This window comes from Falco biarmicus, chromosome 6 (assembly GCF_023638135.1).
Source record: "Falco biarmicus isolate bFalBia1 chromosome 6, bFalBia1.pri, whole genome shotgun sequence".
Classification (NCBI taxonomy): Eukaryota; Metazoa; Chordata; class Aves; order Falconiformes; family Falconidae; genus Falco; species Falco biarmicus.
Genome location: NC_079293.1, coordinates 7,320,455 through 7,341,153, shown reverse-complemented (window position 1 = coordinate 7,341,153; position 20,699 = coordinate 7,320,455). Strand labels below are relative to the sequence as shown.

The 20,699-nt window shown below is 40.9% G+C and overlaps 1 protein-coding gene across 1 annotated transcript in view; it reads right to left on the bottom strand.

Moving 5' to 3' along the window:
• The window catches only part of ME1 (malic enzyme 1), a 185,283-nt gene that overhangs the window by 7,594 nt on the left and 156,990 nt on the right, over positions 1-20,699 (bottom strand). Inside the window, exons 10-12 of the mRNA XM_056343876.1 lie at positions 7,586-7,691; positions 5,003-5,145; positions 2,335-2,508 (exon numbers count right to left, since the gene is read on the bottom strand). Of these exons, the coding sequence (XP_056199851.1) occupies positions 2,335-2,508; positions 5,003-5,145; positions 7,586-7,691 (423 nt within the window). The remainder of the gene's footprint in view (positions 1-2,334; positions 2,509-5,002; positions 5,146-7,585; positions 7,692-20,699) is intronic.

Sequence of the window (20,699 nt, the reverse complement as noted above, 5' to 3'; positions counted from 1 at the left end):
TGTTCTTAATAGACTGCCACTTGAAACACAGCTCAATCCACATATATGCCACCTTTCATCCATCAGCACTCTCTATATAGGAACCATTTCACCCAAACCAAAATGAAGCAACTTCTAGAATGAAATAAGACAACTGTTTAACACAGCAGTTTAGACCAGCAAGTGAGGATCACTGTATCCAACTGAAATTACAGGGGAGGATTTAAAAGGAGGATATAATTACCCAAAGACTTATGAGATGGATCATTGCCCTCCTAAGATGGTTAAAGCCAGTGGAGACAGTCTGGACTTTTTACTAATTTTAAAGATGGAAACTGTGAATGTCTGTCTTATAGAGGGCAAGCTGCTGGCAAACTTTTTTAAAGATGCCACAGTATGCACGTTAAAAAAACCTTCCAAAATCCAGCAAGAGCAGCATGCAAGTGCCCACCCTTTAAGAAAGCTTCATATGACAGGCTGCCAGTCATAGGATCATGTTGCCTATCAGTTGCCTCTGAGTGATTGTAAAGGACCATTTTTTTCCCTTTAATCCACGAAGAGGACACAAGAAGCAAGAATCTGGAATGCGATATCCCTTGGAGAAACTGCAAGAGTTGAGTCAGGCATTCTCACTTCTGCTAACTGGCATAGCTTTTATTTTTCCTTTTTTTTTTTGTTTGTTTGTTTGTTTGTTTGTTTTTGGTAATTGTTCCACAATAGTTGCTAATTTCATTGCTTTAAGGCTTCCCCTGTGGGTTACCTACATTACCCATGTATTCCCAAGTGTACTTACACAGCTTCTTTGAAGATCAAGATGCTGCACTTTCATGAAGTTCTGTGGATGGTAATTGGTACGAACTGGACCGGGTAGAAATTACTACTGAAATGAACCTAGGTCAGTTAGAGTTAACTTAGTACACTGAGGGTAGCCTTCTTCCTTATTTCTGTACCCTTTAAAAAACCCAGAAAGCATCAGGCTTTTAACGACTGTGGATGGACATGGTCAGACCATCATGCACTGCTTAGGGCTTTCTAATCACTGAACCTGGGCTCCCTCTGAGCAGGATGAGCTTGGGAACACATTCTTGGGAGATAAGTAGCCAGCAGCTTCAGCAGGGATAACCTCCGTCACTCTGGATAGAAGGAAGCTGAGTCTATGAGGCTCATTATGTTGATCTTGGAGCCAGCCAAGAGCAGAACCAATGGAGGCAACGGAGGAGACAGGAACCCCAGGAAAGAGCAGGAAGAGGAGGAGAAGGAAAGGGTCAGAGCCAGGAGTGGTAAGGGTGCAATGGCACTATAGCAGATGGGGAGCAGAGATGATGGACCCAGAAAAGCACAGAAAATTACAATTTTATTAAGTGAGAAACAGCTACAGAAAGATGGACTTACCGTTTGGAGAGATTTTTTGTAAAACAAAACAAAACACGCTAAGCATTTGATTTTACTCACTGCTCGTAATTTATTTTGTTTGAATAAGGGATTCTAAAATAATAAGGGCCAGATTCTTCTTCCACATATGCTGAAGATGCAATCCTATGCATTTATGATATCGTAATATATGACAGTGGATGTCGGATTTTGAACAATCACTGGAAGTGGGTGGTGAACAGCTTCCAGAACCAAAAGTTTGCTCTGTTCATCTCTGGCCCACAGAGCGGAAATAAAGGAGGAGAGCTCACGTGTTGGATAGTGTCAGAACAAATCATAAAAAATTGCCTGAAGAAAGAAAAGAACCAGTGCAGAAAAGGACAGGAAAGAAAATGGGAAGAATAACATGGCAATTGTGGAGAACCATGGTGCAGGAAACCACAAGGCAACAAAGCCCTTTCCACTTGCTGTTGAAAGGGAGGTCCACAAAAAAACATGCCAAGAGCTTTACTCAAAACTAGCAAAAAGCTAAAAGGAACTAAAACAATTTTTGCAAGCAAAACACACACAAAAGTCACCCCAAAGCTACCACCTTCGAAATAGAATTCCTTTCAATCTAAAATCAAACCTATGTGCACATGTATGCAAACTGTACATACACGTATTCACCTGTGGTAACAAAGTACCGAAGTCCGTCTCGCTTGACAAGTGAAGTTTGTCAGATGACCCTTGGACCAAGTATTAACTATCTAAAAATAACTTGTTAATTTATAATTTTTATAATTATAAATTAGAGCTACATTATAAATTAGAATATAAATTAGAATTTATAAAAAACAACATACAACATACCTAGCAAATAAAGACCTTACACTGAAAGCACTATTTTTCCAATTTTAAAGATAAAGTTTAGCTATTTCAGTTTAATTGTTCATTATTACTAAGTTACTAAATTAAGGAATTAAATGATTTTTAATACAGTACCTCAGCGGTCGTGAGGAACACATCCTCGCCAATATGTTTCAGTCCACATGAAATAACGCCTAGGGCAACTCCTGGGAACACATAGGAATTGTTACCCTGTCCAGGATAGAGAGTTTGTCCGCTTGGAAGAGTGACAGGATCAAAAGGACTTCCACTGGCAAAAATGCCACGTCCCTAAATTGTAACGAGAAAGCCAAAGAAAGCACGTTAGTTGAGAGGATGCTGTTGAACTATTTCACACGTCCTTTTGAATATCTACCACGGTGGAAGCTGGGTTGCAGCTCTTTAGATGTCTTACGAGAGGGTGTTAGGGCTATTTGACTATGTTTCAAGAACATCAGGATGCTGATCCTAGAGGGCGATTCTCCGTGGCTATCTGATGTCAGACCATAATGGCTGCCTTGTTCAGGTAGGAGCCATCCATACAATCTAGAAGAGGAGAAACTGAAAGCCAGCTCTTATTATTCACTTTGTGTGTCCATGCCAGAAGAAGGGTACATGGGAAAAAGGTATACAGCTGGAGCTGTAAAACCCCAAGTGGACAACACTGGCATGGTAAAAATGGGTGATGCTACTGTATTATTTCCCCATCAACAGATCACCCACAAAAATAACACTAAGGCCACTAAATGTTGCATTTTTGGATGGGGCAGTTTCTGAGGAGCTGTGGGCAGGCAGAGCTCTCTGCTCCTCCCAATCTCTTCAACTCAGGCCCTTGCGCCCACCCCACAGCTCAACAGAATGGGGCAGAGCTTGCATCTCCCAGAAATGTCATCCCATGGTGCAACCTACAGCACAAGTTGGTGATGGGACCTCCTCTGCCAGGACCTTGTGGTTCCCCTCTTTGTGATATCCTGAGCAGGGTGAGGGCACATTGGCATGTGACCATCCGGTACTGATAAACCATAAGACTGTTTCCCAGCAGATTTTTGGGGAGTGCCGTGTAGCACTGTGGCTGACAGGGCCCAGGCACCCTGCCCCGACCAGTGCCAGGAGGCGGGATGGAAGAGCCAGCCTGTTTTGGGGACTTTGAGAATTTAGCTGTATTGGATACAAGTTACACCGTAACACTTGTCCTGAGGATGAGAGAACTGGCTCTTACTCAGTTGGTACTGTAGTTCGTGGGGGACCTCTATACCTCTTCCCAGGACCCAAACAGAGGTGCAGCTCCACGCTGGCACACAGCACACATCAGGCAGCTGCAGGGAGGGACGGAGGCCTGAGGGGTGGCCCAGAAGTGCCAACAGGGCTCATGTTGGTAGAGGCTAAGAGGAATATTAGGCCTGGTATCATTCAGTAGCATGCGTGTTCAGAGTTGTCATATCATCGGAGTACCAAAAGATGGGCTGTCAGGGAGCTGCAAGTCCGACGGAGTCTCAGTGTTCCCCTGATGGGAGCAGATGCCAGCACCATCGAGTGCCGTTCCAGGGTGGCAGAAGAGACACCTCAGAGGTGACTCACTCTCAGCGCTACTTGTTCTCCCCTGGTTATTCCCGATACATGGGGAGAGAGAAGTAATTTCTACAGCAGGCAATGAGGTTTTGGACTCGGGAGGCGAGTGACACTGCGCAGGCTCCATGTCCGCAGCCCAGAGTCCCCTGGCTCTTGCCTTGCTGGGGAGGGAGCACCCTCAGATTTAAGCAGTGAATGTAGATGAGGAAGAAAAGCAGCTTTTATTTATGCTAGCATGCTGAAGTGATAAATGTCACTCTGAAATACTTCAGAGACATTTTGTATCAGAAGTATCTATGCCTATTTTAGAGAACTGGAAACGTGCATTTTAAAATATGCCACTGTTGCTATTCGGCTCTTCAGAAGAATACTGTGTTTGGTTTGGTGTCATGCAGTATTATCATGGAGGGATTATTATATGTTTTGGTGACAGATCAAATAACTTCAGTGCGTCTTTTGCTCTGCCTACCAGATGTCATTACTCGCTATAACCAACCCTTTACGTAGGCGGCTTCCCTGGCTCTTGCATTGCGCTGTAATTGTGCACCGGGGAATGGGCATGCTAAATTTGTCTTTTAAACGCTGTGAAACTGTCACTCAAACTGCCCTCGATTTGACAAGAAATCCAAACACAATCCGCTATGAAACACACACAGTCAAGTACTCATCCATTTCAAATTCTAGACTGAATTACAGAGCAATGTGTTCATTAGAACTTCTATAATACAGTAATAAATAAGCAAGCGCAGTTGTCTTAATTTTCCCTATGTTTCCATAATAGACATCTTTGTAAGGTGAGTTACCCCAGTTCTTAATAGAGAATTATTTTTAAAGTTTCTATCCTAAAGAGTATTTTAAAAATATCAAATGAAAGCATGCCACTGTGTGTCTATATTACACAAAGTGGTACTGTTCAAAAACAGGCATAAGGCTTTAATGATTGACAGTTACTGATGCTTCGGTTATAATAAACATTTTAAGTCTTGCCTGACACCAATAAAAGCTGTGCAATGTTTTTATGAGGGTGCAAGCATGTATTGACTTCAGTGAAATTGTCTTGATAAAATCTGAAAAACCTGTTACTTAACTCATTTTATCTACGCACAGAGACATGATTAGTACTTGCTACTCCACCCTCTGTCCTTCTCTCATTTTAAATTTTATTTCAGATTTACTTTTCACTACATATACTGAAGGGATGTTAAGCTTTGTTTACCTCTGTATATTTGTAACACTGCTCAGCAGTGCATTCTGCTTTGCTGGTGGGATTGCTGAGAGCAAAAATAATAGGATGTTTGTTTAAAGCAGCCATATCCTGAAGAATTTGTTTCGTAAAAGCACCACCAATTGCAGCAACTCCTAAAGAAAAACACACACATAACAAGCAGACAAATGAAATCAGTTCAAGGTAAGACATGCATGTCACCTTTAAAAGAACAGAGCTCTTTTTACTGCATACCTCCCTCTTTAAAATGGAGTTCAATCTTTTTCCTAACATAGTTAAAATGAAGTTTTGTACAAAAGATTTTGCAACAGTGAAACTTCAGTATTATCCCTAACATAAGACAGAACCCATTCACCACTGTATAGTTTGGTGAATTTCTCAATTACTTTTCTCAAGACCCTTTAAATAAAATAGAAATGTATCACCCAACCTGTAGGTAAGCCCAACAAGGAATAGATAGGTAGGTGCAACTCTGGCTCCTGATGGCTCATGCAACAGACTTGACAGTTTCTCCCAAATCCAGTGCATCAGATTTGTTGGGGTTTTTTTCTGGCGTAATGAGTAAAGTTTCTGCCTTCCATAGGTCATCATTTTTTTTCATCTCCAGCCTCAGCTGATGAATAATCCCAATTTTGAGTCTAAGGCTTCCCTGACAGCAACATTTTTTTTTTTTAATACATCCCTTTCCATCCCACCAGGGATGCTTTTCTGTTCTCCATACTGTCCACACTTACAAATGCTTTTCACAGGGACTAAATGCCCGTCTTGCCATATGAAAGTGTCTAACTTAGGTTGGATTCTGCTGCATGGCAGACACGTAGCCAGTATCACATCTTGGACCTCAGATGTTTCACAACCAAAAAGGGGTGTGTGTGATGTTTTTGAGATGCCAAGTACACCTGTCTTTCTGCCCAACCTACAAGAGCTGGCAAGCCAAGGATCAGTTTCTTGCTCTCCATATCTTCCGTGGAAAACAGGTAAACAGACCTTGCAGTAAAACTAAGGATCTTTATTTTCAGGGAGGCCCCTCTCACCTGGCTTGCAGAGAAGGCAGCCTCCTCCGCAGTGCCTGGCACCCCACTCCCGCTTTCCACACTGCATCCCAGTTTCAAAAGCAGGGTTATAGACCTTAGTTTCTGGTTAATTCTGCAGTTGCCAAATGTTTAACGTCTTCTAAAACTGCTTCTGGACAGCCAATAGTAAGAACGACAGCTATCTTCAGATATAAAGTTAAAATAAAACACTCCGAACAATCTCACTGACTATCTCTTTTTTGTTATTCTTTTTAAAATTACAATTTCTTATATTGGGTCAATCTAAAATAACTTTCCTTTGAGCCATCACAGGCAACGAAGTATACAAGAGGATTTGTTAAGACAGTCAAGTAAAACACTGGGAGGACTATCAACATATTTTCCTATGACTCCTGCTGTGCAGAGGAAGATACTGAATGACTAGACACCCAACCAAAAAAAACCCAGTATTAATTTTCATTGCTGTTTCTGTTGGAAAAGCCTTCATTATGCAGTACGGAAAGGAGAAAGTGACCTTGAGGGAAAGTGCCACATAAGTTTATATATAAAAATGACACACAATAAACATACATATTTAATGACAGCAAATTATCCGTAAGCATCCACACACCTTTATGTAGACACATATCTCAGCTCAGTCAATCCATTCTTCTGTCCCACTAGCTTTTTCAGCCTTGTATTCTACTAAGTAAATACTCTAGACTACATGGTCTCTGTCTTGCAATCATATCTTTATGTAGCATAGAAAAAGAGAAGCTTCGTTTACCTCATTCATGATCATTGTCAAAAGCAGATTTTATTGAAGAAGGACCAAGATGAAAAGGTAGCTCTTAAAATAATTTTTTACTTAAAAAAAAAAAAAGAGGATAATTTTCACTGTGGCATTTCAGATTTTCCAGCATTTGAAGAATGATTTTACTAGCTAGATAGATTAATTTTCAAGTCTTAAATATTAGAAAAAAATGATTCAAGAGTACTTGCAGTTCACTCCTGAAACTGTCACTGAAATATAATAACCAAACTGCAGAGACTTGAGCAATCGTTTACTGAGATCATAATCCCACAGCTTTTGCAAAAGAAAAAGTGTTTGTAAAATCTGTGTTTTGGTCTGCACAAAGGACTGTTGGCTAAGGACCTAAATATGAGGGAAAAGAAGATTCAGATACAGCATGCTCATATTTGCATGCCTTATATACGCTCAGCTCCATTTTCTCAGTTTGTCTGAGGTTATTTGTATTACACCATCCACGTTAAATCAGAAGTAATTTAGGAAGGCGATCAGGTTCTCCATCAGATGTTTAACTAACTCAGATTATTCCCCCTGTAAAAAGGATGGCTTGGAGTGAAAGCAGTCTTACATGCTTGCATAGTTACTATTTGTTCAGTTGCTTAATAGGGTCCATTATGCACCTAGTGTTTTCTAAAAACACACAAAGGTAAACTCTCTTCAGAGGAACCTGATCTTGTCTTCAGACAGAGCCACATCCCCGTTTTTTTCCAACAAAGAATAAGGTCATTGCTTTAAAGTAAAAGAAATTACCTATTAGCACAGATGGTTTTATATCTTTAACAATATCTTCTAGATTTTTCATTTCACCATGTTCATGGGCAAAACGTTGTTTCTCAGATGTTAATGAGGCACGCCCCTGAGTAAGGAAAAAAAGGAAAAAATACTTATTACTAATGGAACCTAATATCCCGGGATAATCAGTTTACAAAGTATCTGGTTTAACATGTCCTATTTTCATTTCTACTTCTGTGTCTTAGCACCAAATAACACATTAGACAAAGTTACACTGCATACAGCTAACATGCTTAATAAAATTTAGGATTAATTCATTTCTCTAAGCAGTAGGTAAATTAAATTCAGTATTTTTACTTTAAATTTGTAACCGCTGTAGAAAACACTATATTAACAATTCTATGAAAGCATCATTAATTTCTTCTTTGAAGCATTCTTAAAGCTGTTTTACCTGTTAATATTTGGTCAAACGCTTGAAGTTAATAATGACAAAGTATAAGTGTATCTATATAGCAAACAGTACAGATGTGCCAGGGCGGGGAGTAGATTTGTAACTTAGCAAAATAAAAATAGTTTCTCCTAGCTTTTCCAGCTTTGCTCTTGTCTAAAAGTATAGAGACTATACGGGGGGGGGGAGGGGGGGAATATAGACTATAGGGAAGCCTATGTTTTGTTCCATATTTCTCATATTGAAGTCATTCATTCTTAAGGGCGGAATAAAAATAATTCTAACCAGATGTCTGGTGCACCGTTTTTGCATTAATAAAATTGACTCAGCTGTAAAACAACTTTCGTCTTGATCTACACCAGCAATTTCCACCCATCAATGCCCAACAAGGTTTCCAAATGGAATACGATAGATGCAGGAAAACCAGCTACAGAGTATCATTGACATCGACTGGGCTGCAAACAGGATTTGAGCTCAGTGTAAGTAACACGGAGTGCAGGGCAAGGAGTGGCCAGAAGCTGTGAAAATTCTATTAGTTGTCTAAATATGTGGACCTCCGCCTGTACACAGGCATCTGAGAATTTCAGCAAAAGAGTTTAAAATGCATGCACCTCCACCCCTCATTTTATTCTCTTGCCTGCCAAAAACATCACTACAAAGGCACTTTTCAAACACAGATCTAGAAGGTGGTGCCAGCCCCTCAAACATTTACAATTTCAGACAGCAAGAAGCAGATTATACAGATATATATAGGCAACTACATGAGGAAAATAGACTGCTAAATGTAATTTTGACCAAATAGCCAGAGCGAATACTTACCATCTCCCCAGCCACATCTTTTCCAGCTGATAAGATGAAAGTTTCCTTAATTTTAGCAAGTTAATTGAGACTATACTGAAGTACTGGAACAGAACTCATTCCACAATTCCACCAAAGTCTACGAACTTGACAATTTTGGCTCAAGTCTGTGCATACTATTGCATTCAAGCTAGAATTTGCATTTTTCCTTAATTTTAACAAAAATGAGAAACCTGATGCTACATTTCAGACCACAATTCTGTGATACGGCAGTATGTGGCTATCACAGAATCACAGCATGGTCAGGGTGGGAAGGGACCTCCAGAGATCATCTCATCCAGCCCCCTGCTAAAGCAGCTTCACCTACAGCAGGTCGCACAGTCACGTCCAGGCAGGTTTTGAATGTCTGCAGAGAAGGAGACCCCACAGCCTCTCTGGGCAGCCTGTCCCAGTGCTCTGCCACCATCAAAATGAAGTTCTTCCTCATATTCAGGTGGAACCTCTTGTGTTGCCGTTTGTGCCTGTTGCCCCTTGTCCTGTCCTGGGCACCACTGAAAGGAGCCTGGCCCCGTCCTCTGGACACTCGCCCTTAAGGTATCTGTAGACATTGACCAGATCCCCTCCCAGTCTTCTCCTCTCCAGGCTACACAGCCCCGGCTCTCTCAGCCTTCCCTCGTACAGGAGATGCTCCAGTCCCCTCACCATCTTCATATCCCCCCGCTGGGCCCTCTCCAGCAGTTCCCTGTCTCCCGTGAACTGGGGAGCCCAGGACTGGACACAGCACTCCAGGTGTGGCCTCACCAGGGCAGAGCAGAGGGGGACGATAACCTCCCTCAAAACCTCCCTCGACCTGCTGGCCACGCTGCTCCTAATCCCCCCCAGCGTCCCATGGGCCTTCTTGGCCACCAGGACACACAGCTGGCTCGTGGGCAGCTTGCTGGCTATGCCAGTCCCACCACCGAAGCTCCTCTACTGGTCCTCGGAGAACCACCACAAGAGCTGGCAGGCAGACGGGCCATTTTTCCTTTCCAGCTGCAAGAGGAGCGCTTCCACCCGAGGGTCCCGGAGGAAGCCGCAAAAGGCTGTTTTGTGGTCGGGGCTGACTGAGCTGCTCTGCCTCACTGGGCACCAGCTCCTCTTGGCTCACCCATGATTACAAGGGATTTCCAGAGATTTATCCTCTTCTACAGATTTTCTTACATGACCAAAATACAGAGTTTTTAAATTAAGAGTGTTATGTCTGGATGTGCTTATACGGGCCTTAAGTGTTCTCCTAGAGCGATTAGCACGGAAATGCTGTGATATGGGTACCTGGTTGCCTCTGCGGGTAAAACGTGAAATCCTCAGCCTCAAGAGAATGTCGCAATAGTAACAATTTTTGGCATATTCATGCTCGAATCATTCCACTGTCGATACAGATTTTGAAGTCGGCCATCTCCCAGCACCCCAGCAGATGTCCCCACAGCCTACACGCACGGTTTCGATACATCTCATTTTAAAGAAGGAATTTTCCTTAGTATTTTCAGGGGGAAAATATGAAGTTTTCTTTTTAGTCATCAAAGAAAAAAAAAAGCATTTATGGCTTCCAGGCCAAAAGCTTCTTGCTAGGAGCAACTCTAAATATTATAATAACAGTAACTTTTCATTCTAAATGACTAAATGAAATCGAGATGCTCGATGGAGCCCGACTGGAGGCAGGTTCCCTGGGGAGCCGGGAATGGGTGCCACGGGCCACCATCCGATCCCATGTTGCTGCTGCAGCTGGTTCCTTAAAAGCTTATCAGGCTGCTATTGAGGAAGCCAGTTTTTGATCTAGCCTTAACATCCAGCCTCCAGGAGACTGCCCTGGGCTACCAAGAAAAAAAAATCACCTCTAAGAGCTATGACCAGGTCATTCTTCAGGTTGCAGCACGCTGGTAGCTCTAAGTGCCTCCAGGATCTGCAGATCTGGGCAGATTTCTCCAGACAGGTGACCTCCGATTTTTTTCCACAGTGCATAACAGCTAAGAGCCCAGGCTGATATCTTAGTGAAGAAAAATGTTGATATTCTTTCGTTTCCATTTTTAATCAAAACACATAACCAAAGTCCTGCATGAACCAGTTATTTCTTTATACAGTTCTACACTTCATTGGCTTTTGAGGAGGTATTTTAATATTTTAAAAAGTAAGATCATGGCGGAGCTGTTAAAACACTTATTGATGCAACACCAAGGATTCAAAGCCCCCTTTCCTACTGACATTGACGATCATCTCTCATTTAATTAGCTGCAAAGGTGTACTCAAACCGTAAGCTGCAACCCTTTCCAGGCAACTGGCTAGTGCTAGCCAGATGGGTCAGCTTAGGCCAGATTCCCTTCTGTCCCATCTTAATTTCTATCTGCCCTTAATTTTACACAGGGCATTCTACCATTCCAAAACCCAAAACCAACAACAAAAAAAACCACACCAAAAAACCAACCCAAACGCAAATCCCAAACAATTTTACATTTATTTCTTTTTTCAGCTTTGGTCTGAATTAGCTTGATCCCATTAGTCAGAATGAATCACATCTCCAAGTAAATATTTTTCTAGTATATTAACTAAGAAAGAAATACTAAATTCTGTGGTTTAGCAAAAATAACAACAGCTATCTACACAGGGATTATTGCTTATAAAATAAATTATATGGTTAGGGTTTTTTTAATATATATTTTTAAATATACTGTCAGAAATGTATTTTAATTGTTAATTCAGTGATATTAAAGGAGATAACACAAGACCTCCCTAAGAACTGTGTCAGAGATTTCAAGGCCAGCCAGTTGATTTGATTACAAAACTCCAATAATTTACAGTACAGTGCTTTAGATAGTATTTTTTGTCCCCAAATTGGCAAATTCTTAAGTTCTGCTCTCCACAAAGTAGAGGAGCAGCAGCAAGAGCATGGCTAGCTTTCCTCCATGCCCTGCCAACAGGACAAGCAATGACTTGGAAGAAGGAAGAAACAATTCAGTTTCGTGCATGCTTAACCTCAGAGTAAGGGGTTGCCAGTCCGTTTAGTACAAGCTTCCAGACATCCGCCCCTGAATGCCTATAGGCGGAACAAGAAATCATGGAGGCTTTGTCAGTCAGCAGAGAGAAGAGGATGAGTCAAAGTGTAAAATCTCAATTCTGCGTTTGTGTGGTTTTCTGTCTTATCTCCCTCCTGACACTGGAAAGATGCAAAGCGGATGGACCTGTCAGTGCAGAGCTGCTCTGACTAAAAGATCTTCCAAAAGTGCAGAGCCTATCTTCTGATGTTTCATTTCCATCCCTGCCTTTTGTACTCTATCTGCTGCTAGGAAATGAGCTGTAGAGGATCAACACAAAGCAGCATAAATCAGACTCTGGTCTGGTCTGCTTGCACCTCCATAATCCTAAAATACTAACAGCATACAGCTCACTGATGTTTCCCTTCTTCTACTAGGAAAAGGAAAAATTTTAAATACTACATACTAAGAAAGAATTTGAATAAGCTCTGGGGTTCTGTGTATGAAGCTCTGAGTCTTTTAAGCAGAAACATCATCTTCAATAATATTCATATTTGTCTTCTAAGTCCACTGTCTCGCTCTTTCAACATTATTAAAAATTCATTTGTTCATGAAAAGGGCTCAGAAAAATCGGCAATCTAAAGACATGCCCCTTTCAGTACCCCAAGCCTCAATACAGACTCACTGTTTCAGTGAAGGATGTCAACGCTTGCCATGCAGGGGAGGAATTTTTCCAGGGTTTCCTACTAAAGGAGGTTATTGCACCATTGTGCAAACAGCAGTATGAAGACTCAACTAGGCCAGACAGCAGCTGTCTTAAGTTGTAATATGTTTTCTATGATATATAACAAGCACCTCTCCTACATAAAACGACACTCCCCAAATCCAAAAAGAAAGTCTTTCATACTGAAATCCACCGATTAACTAGGAGTTGACGTGGTACCTATGCAGCTGTTCAGAGGGGAATATACAAACTCGATTAGAAGGAGAAAGGTAAAGTTAGAAAAAGAGGCCGTATATCCTTCTTGGTTTAACTTCCCAAATGTTTCAGCACCACAAGAAACAAATAAAAAAAAGCACCAACATTTCGTTATATGTTTTTGCAATCCTATCTATTCGTATAGTATTTCCTTATCTTTTATAGAATAAGTAATTTCCTAGGGGTATTACAGTAAGTACGCTGAATTAAAAAACAAACAAACAAACAAACAAAAACCCCAAAAAACCACACCGCCACCACCACCTCTCCCTCCCCCCCGCATACTAAACTTCCAGGAAGACAACCATGGCATCTTTAATAGATACTCAGGCTGCCTGAATAAACTATATAATACCCCTTCACTAGAAAGCTGAAGAATATTAAAAACATTCAAAAAAAGTATTAAACCTTAAGTCCAAAGACTCAGTGAAAATGTCAGAAATCACTTTGGAGGGGAGAAGTATTGCCTCTGTCACAGTATCATTTTGTACCAAGAAACCTATGGGATATTTTGGATTTGAACAAAAGAGAACAAAGCAACCTGAAAACAGATACATTGCTATATTAGAAGTCACCATGGTATCTCAGATGGAAAGTAATATGAGCTAAATTCTTTATTAGCAAATGAGTAACAATGCAGACTGTGTTAAGTCAGCAGATGAAGTACAGAGATAAAGTAACAATAGTAGCATTCTCTGATGGTGACATTATGTATGAAAGATCAGGCTATCCTAAAATGTCTATACACCCTAATGGATGGGAGTCATTTGTATTATATATTATTACTAGAAACAGAAAAACAGAGTCACTTGGACACCAGGACCTTTTAATTCAAGGAGAAAAAGGAAGTAAACAGGGCTCAGTAGTTTATAGTTTTATGAAAAACTGCTTGTATTTTGGATTTGAACTGAAAGCAGTTCTTAGTTTTAGGGAGGGTTCTTAAGCTTTTAGTTTCAGAGGCTGATCAGCAGCAGAAGAAGCAAAGACGACACTGGGATCAGGCTTTAAGCAAATGTACATCAGACTTTCCACAGAAAGTTACTCATATCATCACGTTATAGAACCAAATGGAGGCTCAGATAACAAACAAAATTGACCCATCAATAAAACCCTGAGAAAATTCATATAAAACAGCTGTAAAAACAGGAGACCAGGCTGCACAGCATATATGTATGTGGGATATTACAAAACAGGCAAATCTTACAAATACCACCAACATGAAGTCTAAACGCCATGGCCTGTTTGAGCTGGTCCTGCCGGGGCTGCCCACGAACCAGGGCTGAGGAGCAGAGCAGTCTTATGTCAGTGAGGAGAGAGAGACAGGGCTGAGAGCTCTCCAAGATTTGCCCTTCCCATCAGCTGGGAGGCAGCTGAGAATAAGCCAGAGCACCCTGATGACTGCACTGTCCCACATTAGAGGCAGTGCTGGCACTCATCCCGTCTCACAACCAGGGAGGCACAATTCTATTTATATAAACACTTGCCTCCATTCAACTGTGTCAACTGCAGCTTATTTAAACAAGAGAACAGAGATCAGTAGAGAGATAAATTAATACATTCATCTCAGGTTCTTAAATACTGAAGACATGAGAACCACAAATGACATGAGAACTGTAGACCAAACAGCAAAGCAGTCCATTAGCAAGCAGAGCATTTCCAACTGCGAATGATTTGGTTCTGCTTGCGTTTTGCCTGTGAGCTCCCTATTGCAGTGTTAGGAGCAAACCAGACAAAAAAGTAGTTGTTAAAGCATCAGGGAAGAAGGGTGGAGAAAAGAATGTGGTTAAGAGTCATGGGAGAAGGTGGTGAAACCTCTCCTGACAAGGAGATGACCTCTACACGGCTTCTTACCTCTTGCATCACAAGTAAATACATGGTCTAAAGGCTGTTGAGGAGCCATCCGGAGGGCTCTAGGCAGGCACTAGGCAGACAGCGCTGGGAGCTGAGGGACCTGCCCGGGGAGTCCCACACAAGCGTGAAAGGGAAGGGACAGGAGAGGCACAGAGAGCGTGCTAGGAGGGGACAGGCCAGGCCTCCCACCCTAGCCAGAACTCCAGGAGAGTTTTGGTTATGAAGATCTGCAAAACGTGGGGGGAAAAAAAAATAAAATAAAAAGGTGGAGATATGGGCATGGATTTACTGGTCAGGGTGTTACTTAAGCCCAAGGGCTTGCAGGTGACAGGCACTCCTGTGCTGCTACCTCCTGTGTACATTTTGGTTTAGGAACTGAAAAGCAGAGACATGCAAGCCCTTCCAAATCCCCACACCAAGGCCTTAATTGTAACGTGACTGTGCCTCGGGATCAGTCCCATCACCTAACACCTAAAGGTGAAGAGAGCAGATTAAAACCAGATAAGGCAACTTGGGCACAGAAGTAATAAATAGTTTGTTGCCAACTGTATGAAAAAGACATACTTTTGAGGAGATAATATCCTAATGGTTGGCAGTAAAACAGATGATTTAGGTAAGAAATGTAATTCTGGTGTTGACTTTAAAACACAGGTAGAAGATTAGGGCTGTTTAAGTCATGTAAAATTTATAAGATACCCTTTCCATGTAAATAAGCTCACATGGTTAACAGGTAGGACAAAATTTACAAATACAATTAGTTCAAGAAGGTAAGATCTGAAAAATAGAGCAAGTCAGGAACCTACAGACCATGAGAAACAAAACGAAGCAAAACAGTCAAATAATTTCAGTAACAGAGCATGAGCAAGAGAAATCATAAACCATCCAAATTAGGTCACCATATCATCAGTACATCTAATGCACATGGTGTCAAAGAGGAAACAGTTACATGCTAACAAATTTAACACCCCAATTTTTGGTGGTTTCTCTTTCAGAGAAAATAGTGTGAGCATTCCTTGAGCACACCCCACCTTTTGCCTTGTCTTCATTTGTTTACATGCATTACTGATGGAGTATAAGTAATGCCACAAGTGTTCAAAGACAAATTAATGTGTTTCCTTTCTGCAAAACTTATACTTCATATAGAACACGATAAATGCAAGATGAAACCAGCGCGGATTACTTCCCCAGACATCAGAATAACTGAGAAAATAAACAAGGATTGCTTCATTGGGATATTACATGAGTAAAATAAGGCAGAAACTGCTTTAAGTGATTGTGGCGCCTTGGAGATACCCAAAACACTGCATCTTTTCTAAGATGTAAATCAGTTTTTTGGCTTAAAAAGTCCTAGCCAGTTGTAGTCAGCCAGAAATGAACTGATCAAGTAAAGAGTCAGAATAATTGACTGTTGATAAAAAGAAAGCCAGAAATAAGTAACAGTTAGCAGAAGAGTCAGACAAAAGGTTAAGTGGTATATAAAAGTCAACACTAAAACCATTATAAAATTAGTATCTAGAATGATATCCAAACTTTTTTTTAAAGTGTTATTGCTAAAATATATTAAAAAATTCAGTTACAATCAGACACTCTGGATGAGGTTTAGTTCAATATTAAGGTACTTGATTGTGAGCTCTAAAGGCTCTTTCACATGTTAGATGACTCTGGTGACCATAATGGGAGTGACCACATCTTTATGGCACTGAAATTCTGGTATCAGTCCCAAATGTCCCCCTTTCTCTTTCACCATTCTCTAAACAAAGATTGAACTACGTATGTATCCAGCTTTAACCAAACCATGAACTTTAATCAGGGTCATATCCACACCTAGTTAATTGGTTGTGAGTATCTTTTCCAAACAAGATTGCCAAGGGTATTCAAATGGGGCAAAGAAGAGGGAAAGTGAAAAATAAAATAAAATAAAATAAAATAAATTAAAGTATTATCTACAGGATTACCTGAGTATCTCTATTCTAAATAGTTAGGACCACAGAAATTTTTAACTTTGGGGTCTATTTCAGTCCTCCTCTTAGAAAGATCAATATTCTGAGGCCTTCAACTCAACAGATAATCTCACGCTTGCCATTCAGTCTGGGCTTCATTCAGATGATCTGAACAGGGGACAAGATCACACATCTAATGGACATTTAAAATACAAATCACTTGATTAGACACAAGTATTAGTGTGCTGATCTAGAAAGCACAGATTACTAAACTGTAAAAAGCAACATTGCTCCATGTTGACATATTTAAAATTAAAGATGACGTTCATCCCTATGTGAGGCAATTTCACTTGTCACTGGAGGTTATGTGGGACACAAGAGTCTAATGCTGTCTTGCAAATCACTACAAGAGAAGCTTGTTTGGCAGCCCAGGAACACTCCCATCAGCCTGTCCCTCCTCAGCAGAGAAGCATCCATCCTTAGCAGAGGGCAGGGGATTTCTACCGAGTCCCTTTAAATATTAAAAAAGTCTTATTATTTGCATCATATTCCTAGGCAGCTCCAAGAAGCATCTCGCCTATCACCCTACCCTGTTCTTGGTATTGCCAACAAAGAAGCAGCAGCAGCTGCAGCACATTACTGTAACGCGCAGACAACGGTGAACCTCATGAATATCCCAATATTGTTTATTATTTCCTACCTCTTCCCACACAATATAACTTACTGTCTTTGAAGTTCATGGGTGAAGATTTTGCCACTAATATAGCTAAGCATGACACTATGGCAGCTTCAAAGCAGACAAAAAATGTGTTCACCACACATCACACATTTATGTATATTTGTGTGATTAATAGAAAAAAAATGGGAACATTGAGAACATGGGAAAGAAAAGGAATGTGGGAGACATTACCCATCACCTGTGTTCATATAGATAAATATCTATTCAGCAGTCGGAGAGAATGTGACAGAATTCAGAAATTCAGAATTAAAGATGAGTTCCAACTGCTTATGCATATTCTTCAAGTACACAAGAGTGCAAAAGCAACTTTAAAAGTGTCTTTTAATTAAACATTAAACTTCCATGTGATTGCACTGGGAGACTTAAGACAGGCATTTCAAGAGGAGTGATATCTGTTTCAAAAAGTCATACAGCTGAAGTGGCAAAATTCCAATGATATTATGATCTGCAAACCTTCCTCAGACACTTTTGGAGAAAAAATAGTTTCAAAAGGTGAAAGCATACTGAACAAATGAAAAAAAACAACCCAAGAACAATAACCCCAAACCAATATGAACATTATAAGGTCTCTAAAAGGAAGTAGAGAACACAACTACAGACAGCATAACAAACAGCCTTCATCACCAGCTCTTTCACCACAACATAGCAGAAAAGTTGGTCATCAGACTTGGTTTAATGAAAAAGATGGTTCCCGGGGGGCAGCAGCGGAGAGAATTAACAGGAAAATGAAAACACAGCTGCACTTGAACTAAAACTAAATAGCCACAAAGGAAAAATCTGCTACAAAAGCCTGATAAGTGACTTCGTGGCAGCTTTGGGGGGGCAGGGGAAGAAGGAAAAGGTGGAAACTGTTTGCAGTTAGATCAACAGAAGTTCCAGGGCTATTTTTCTTTGGTTTGCACTGGTTGAAATACTACAGAAAGTAGATGAAAGAAGAAACAATGTTTAAATATATAATCATGTATTGCAAAATTAACGATCAAAGGACAGCATTGAATAAAAATGATGTAAAAATTGGTTTAGTTGGACAAAGTAATCGCTGAGTCTTCAGAGAGTCTGTTATTTCTCATACTGCTAAAGCAACAGATCAGAATATTTCTAGGACTATATAGGTCTTCCTGCTTCAAGTAAAACTTTTGATCAAGCAGGTTTTGGTGAGGCAAATTTTAAGGGACTCTGAACAGATTTCCATTGATACACCTCCTTAGTCACAAGAGAGAGAAGTCAGTTTTGTTTAAGCAAAAGTCAGTTACCTGGCGATCTATGCTGTAGCTCAGCAAATCTTATCCTTGCAATAACGAAAAGGTTTCCCTCCCTTTCTACAGTTTTCTTACAAGTCTTCCTCATTTTACTTCGCTTACCTAACTTCTAAGGGTTTGGAAGGTCCTTCAAGTCTTGCAGCACTTTCCTGCAAGCAACTAAAGCCAAAATAATTTAAGTGGACCTAAAGAACAGCATTCTCTCTTAGGCCAGAAAAAGGAACCAGGACTAGCCTAGTTACTTACTTTATATATATGACTTCCCAGCAATTAAATCACAAGCTTCAAGAGGCTTATGTTGTATTTTCTTTCTTTAGCAAAGGGGCATTTTTTTATTTTTTCTTTTTTTTAGGGGAAAACAGCTGCAGAGAAAGCCAAGAGAGGGCTTGCAGAACCCTAGACCAAGGACGGGTTTCCTTATGCCCAGCTCAGGCCTTGCACTGAAGTATCTCCAGCTTCTAGGTCCTGCAGGTTTTCTACTCAAACACAGCACAGCAGTAAGCACCCACCCATTCTCAAGACCCCCAGGAAAGCCGGGCGGGAAGAGTGGTGCTCCCAGTTCTTCCAGGAACACCAGCAACGGCGTGAAATGTGCACTATTGGCTCCCATTGCTTGCGTCAACATTTGGCCGCAGATTCAGCCCTAGTCTATCTCAGACAGCTGTTATGTCTGGCTATCACAAACAGTTCACAAATATACTCTAGGTAGGACATGAAATTCAGTGAACTACTTTTTGGACAAAACCCAAATCAAAGCCCCACCAAGAAGAATAAGCAGAGGAAAGGAACTTAGAGGCTGCGTGAGACGCTGGTTGGTTTTGGCACTGCTTGAGAGCGCTGCAGCTAGAAGGTGGTGAGGAAAGTATACAGTCACCAAGTCACTAAAAATTTAGAAACTGTGAAAGGAACGACTCGCTGCGTACCAAAAGCAACAACCCGGCTTCTCAGCTGACTAGCAAATTAGCAGTAAGAGGTGTAAAAGAAGCAGGAAGAAGAAACGAGCAGAAGAGAAGCAAGGCTGGATAACCACTCTGGCTGGACAGACATGCAGCTGAAACCTGTTTTACTGCTTCATGGCTGAGAAGTTCCCGCGCTTCTGCCCCTTTGCTTCCTTAACACCATCAGGAGGTGATTTTAGTTCAATTGTATTATTTGATAATCCCAACCTCTATGGTGGAGGAAACTGCAACACACCATTCTTCTTAGGCAACCTCTAGGTTTCAACACCCACAGAAGATACAGAGGCCTTCAGTCACGTGTCTTTGGATGCAAAAGCACATTAAATTAGATGAAACCCAAAAGGATTAAAAACACTAATTAAAACAACAACAAAAAAAAATCAGAAAAAAACCCCTGTGTCTTTTATAGTAGCAAATACCAGCATTCTTCTGTACCTGATCAGGCTACTTTTGTGCTTTCTGGCATGGGATGTCCAAGATGACCTCAGTAATACTCTCCCATTTCAATATCTATGATCTTAGCATTTTCCCTTTAACAGTACAAGTGAAAGCTGTTGTGGTGCTGTTCAATAAACCAACACTGATTCTGACTGCAGAATGCATGCTCCTGATGCAAATGTGTGTGAAATACAAAAGAACTTAAACATTAGACAGCTAAAGAACACTGTGCATAAGTGCAGTACCAACAAAGACCATAAACACCGCTAATCAACAGGAAAAGTGAAAAAGCAAGGCCAGCTGTCCTCTCCACCATTTCTTTAAAGTAGCTCACAAACTATTAAATACATAACCACCTTTTAAAACATACCAGTTTCTTTATTCTGGCGCATAGAAATCATATGTTTCTTTATTTTGGCACATGGAAGGAATGAGGTAAGGGTGACTGCTGAAGCCTCTCAGCAGATTCAAATTCTGACCAGTGTCGATAGCACTGCAGACCACAACATCTGCAACATGAGCTATATCACTGTGCATAGAAGATATTTCATGCCACATATCTCAGTGCTTGCAGAAGGATGACATGCTTGCGATCCTAATAATGTATCTATACATCTTTGTGCAAGACTGTACTAACAAATAATCGTCACGTTAACACAGGAAATACTAAACCCACAAGCTGAGCATTTATTTCCTTACATGTTTTTTCATGAACT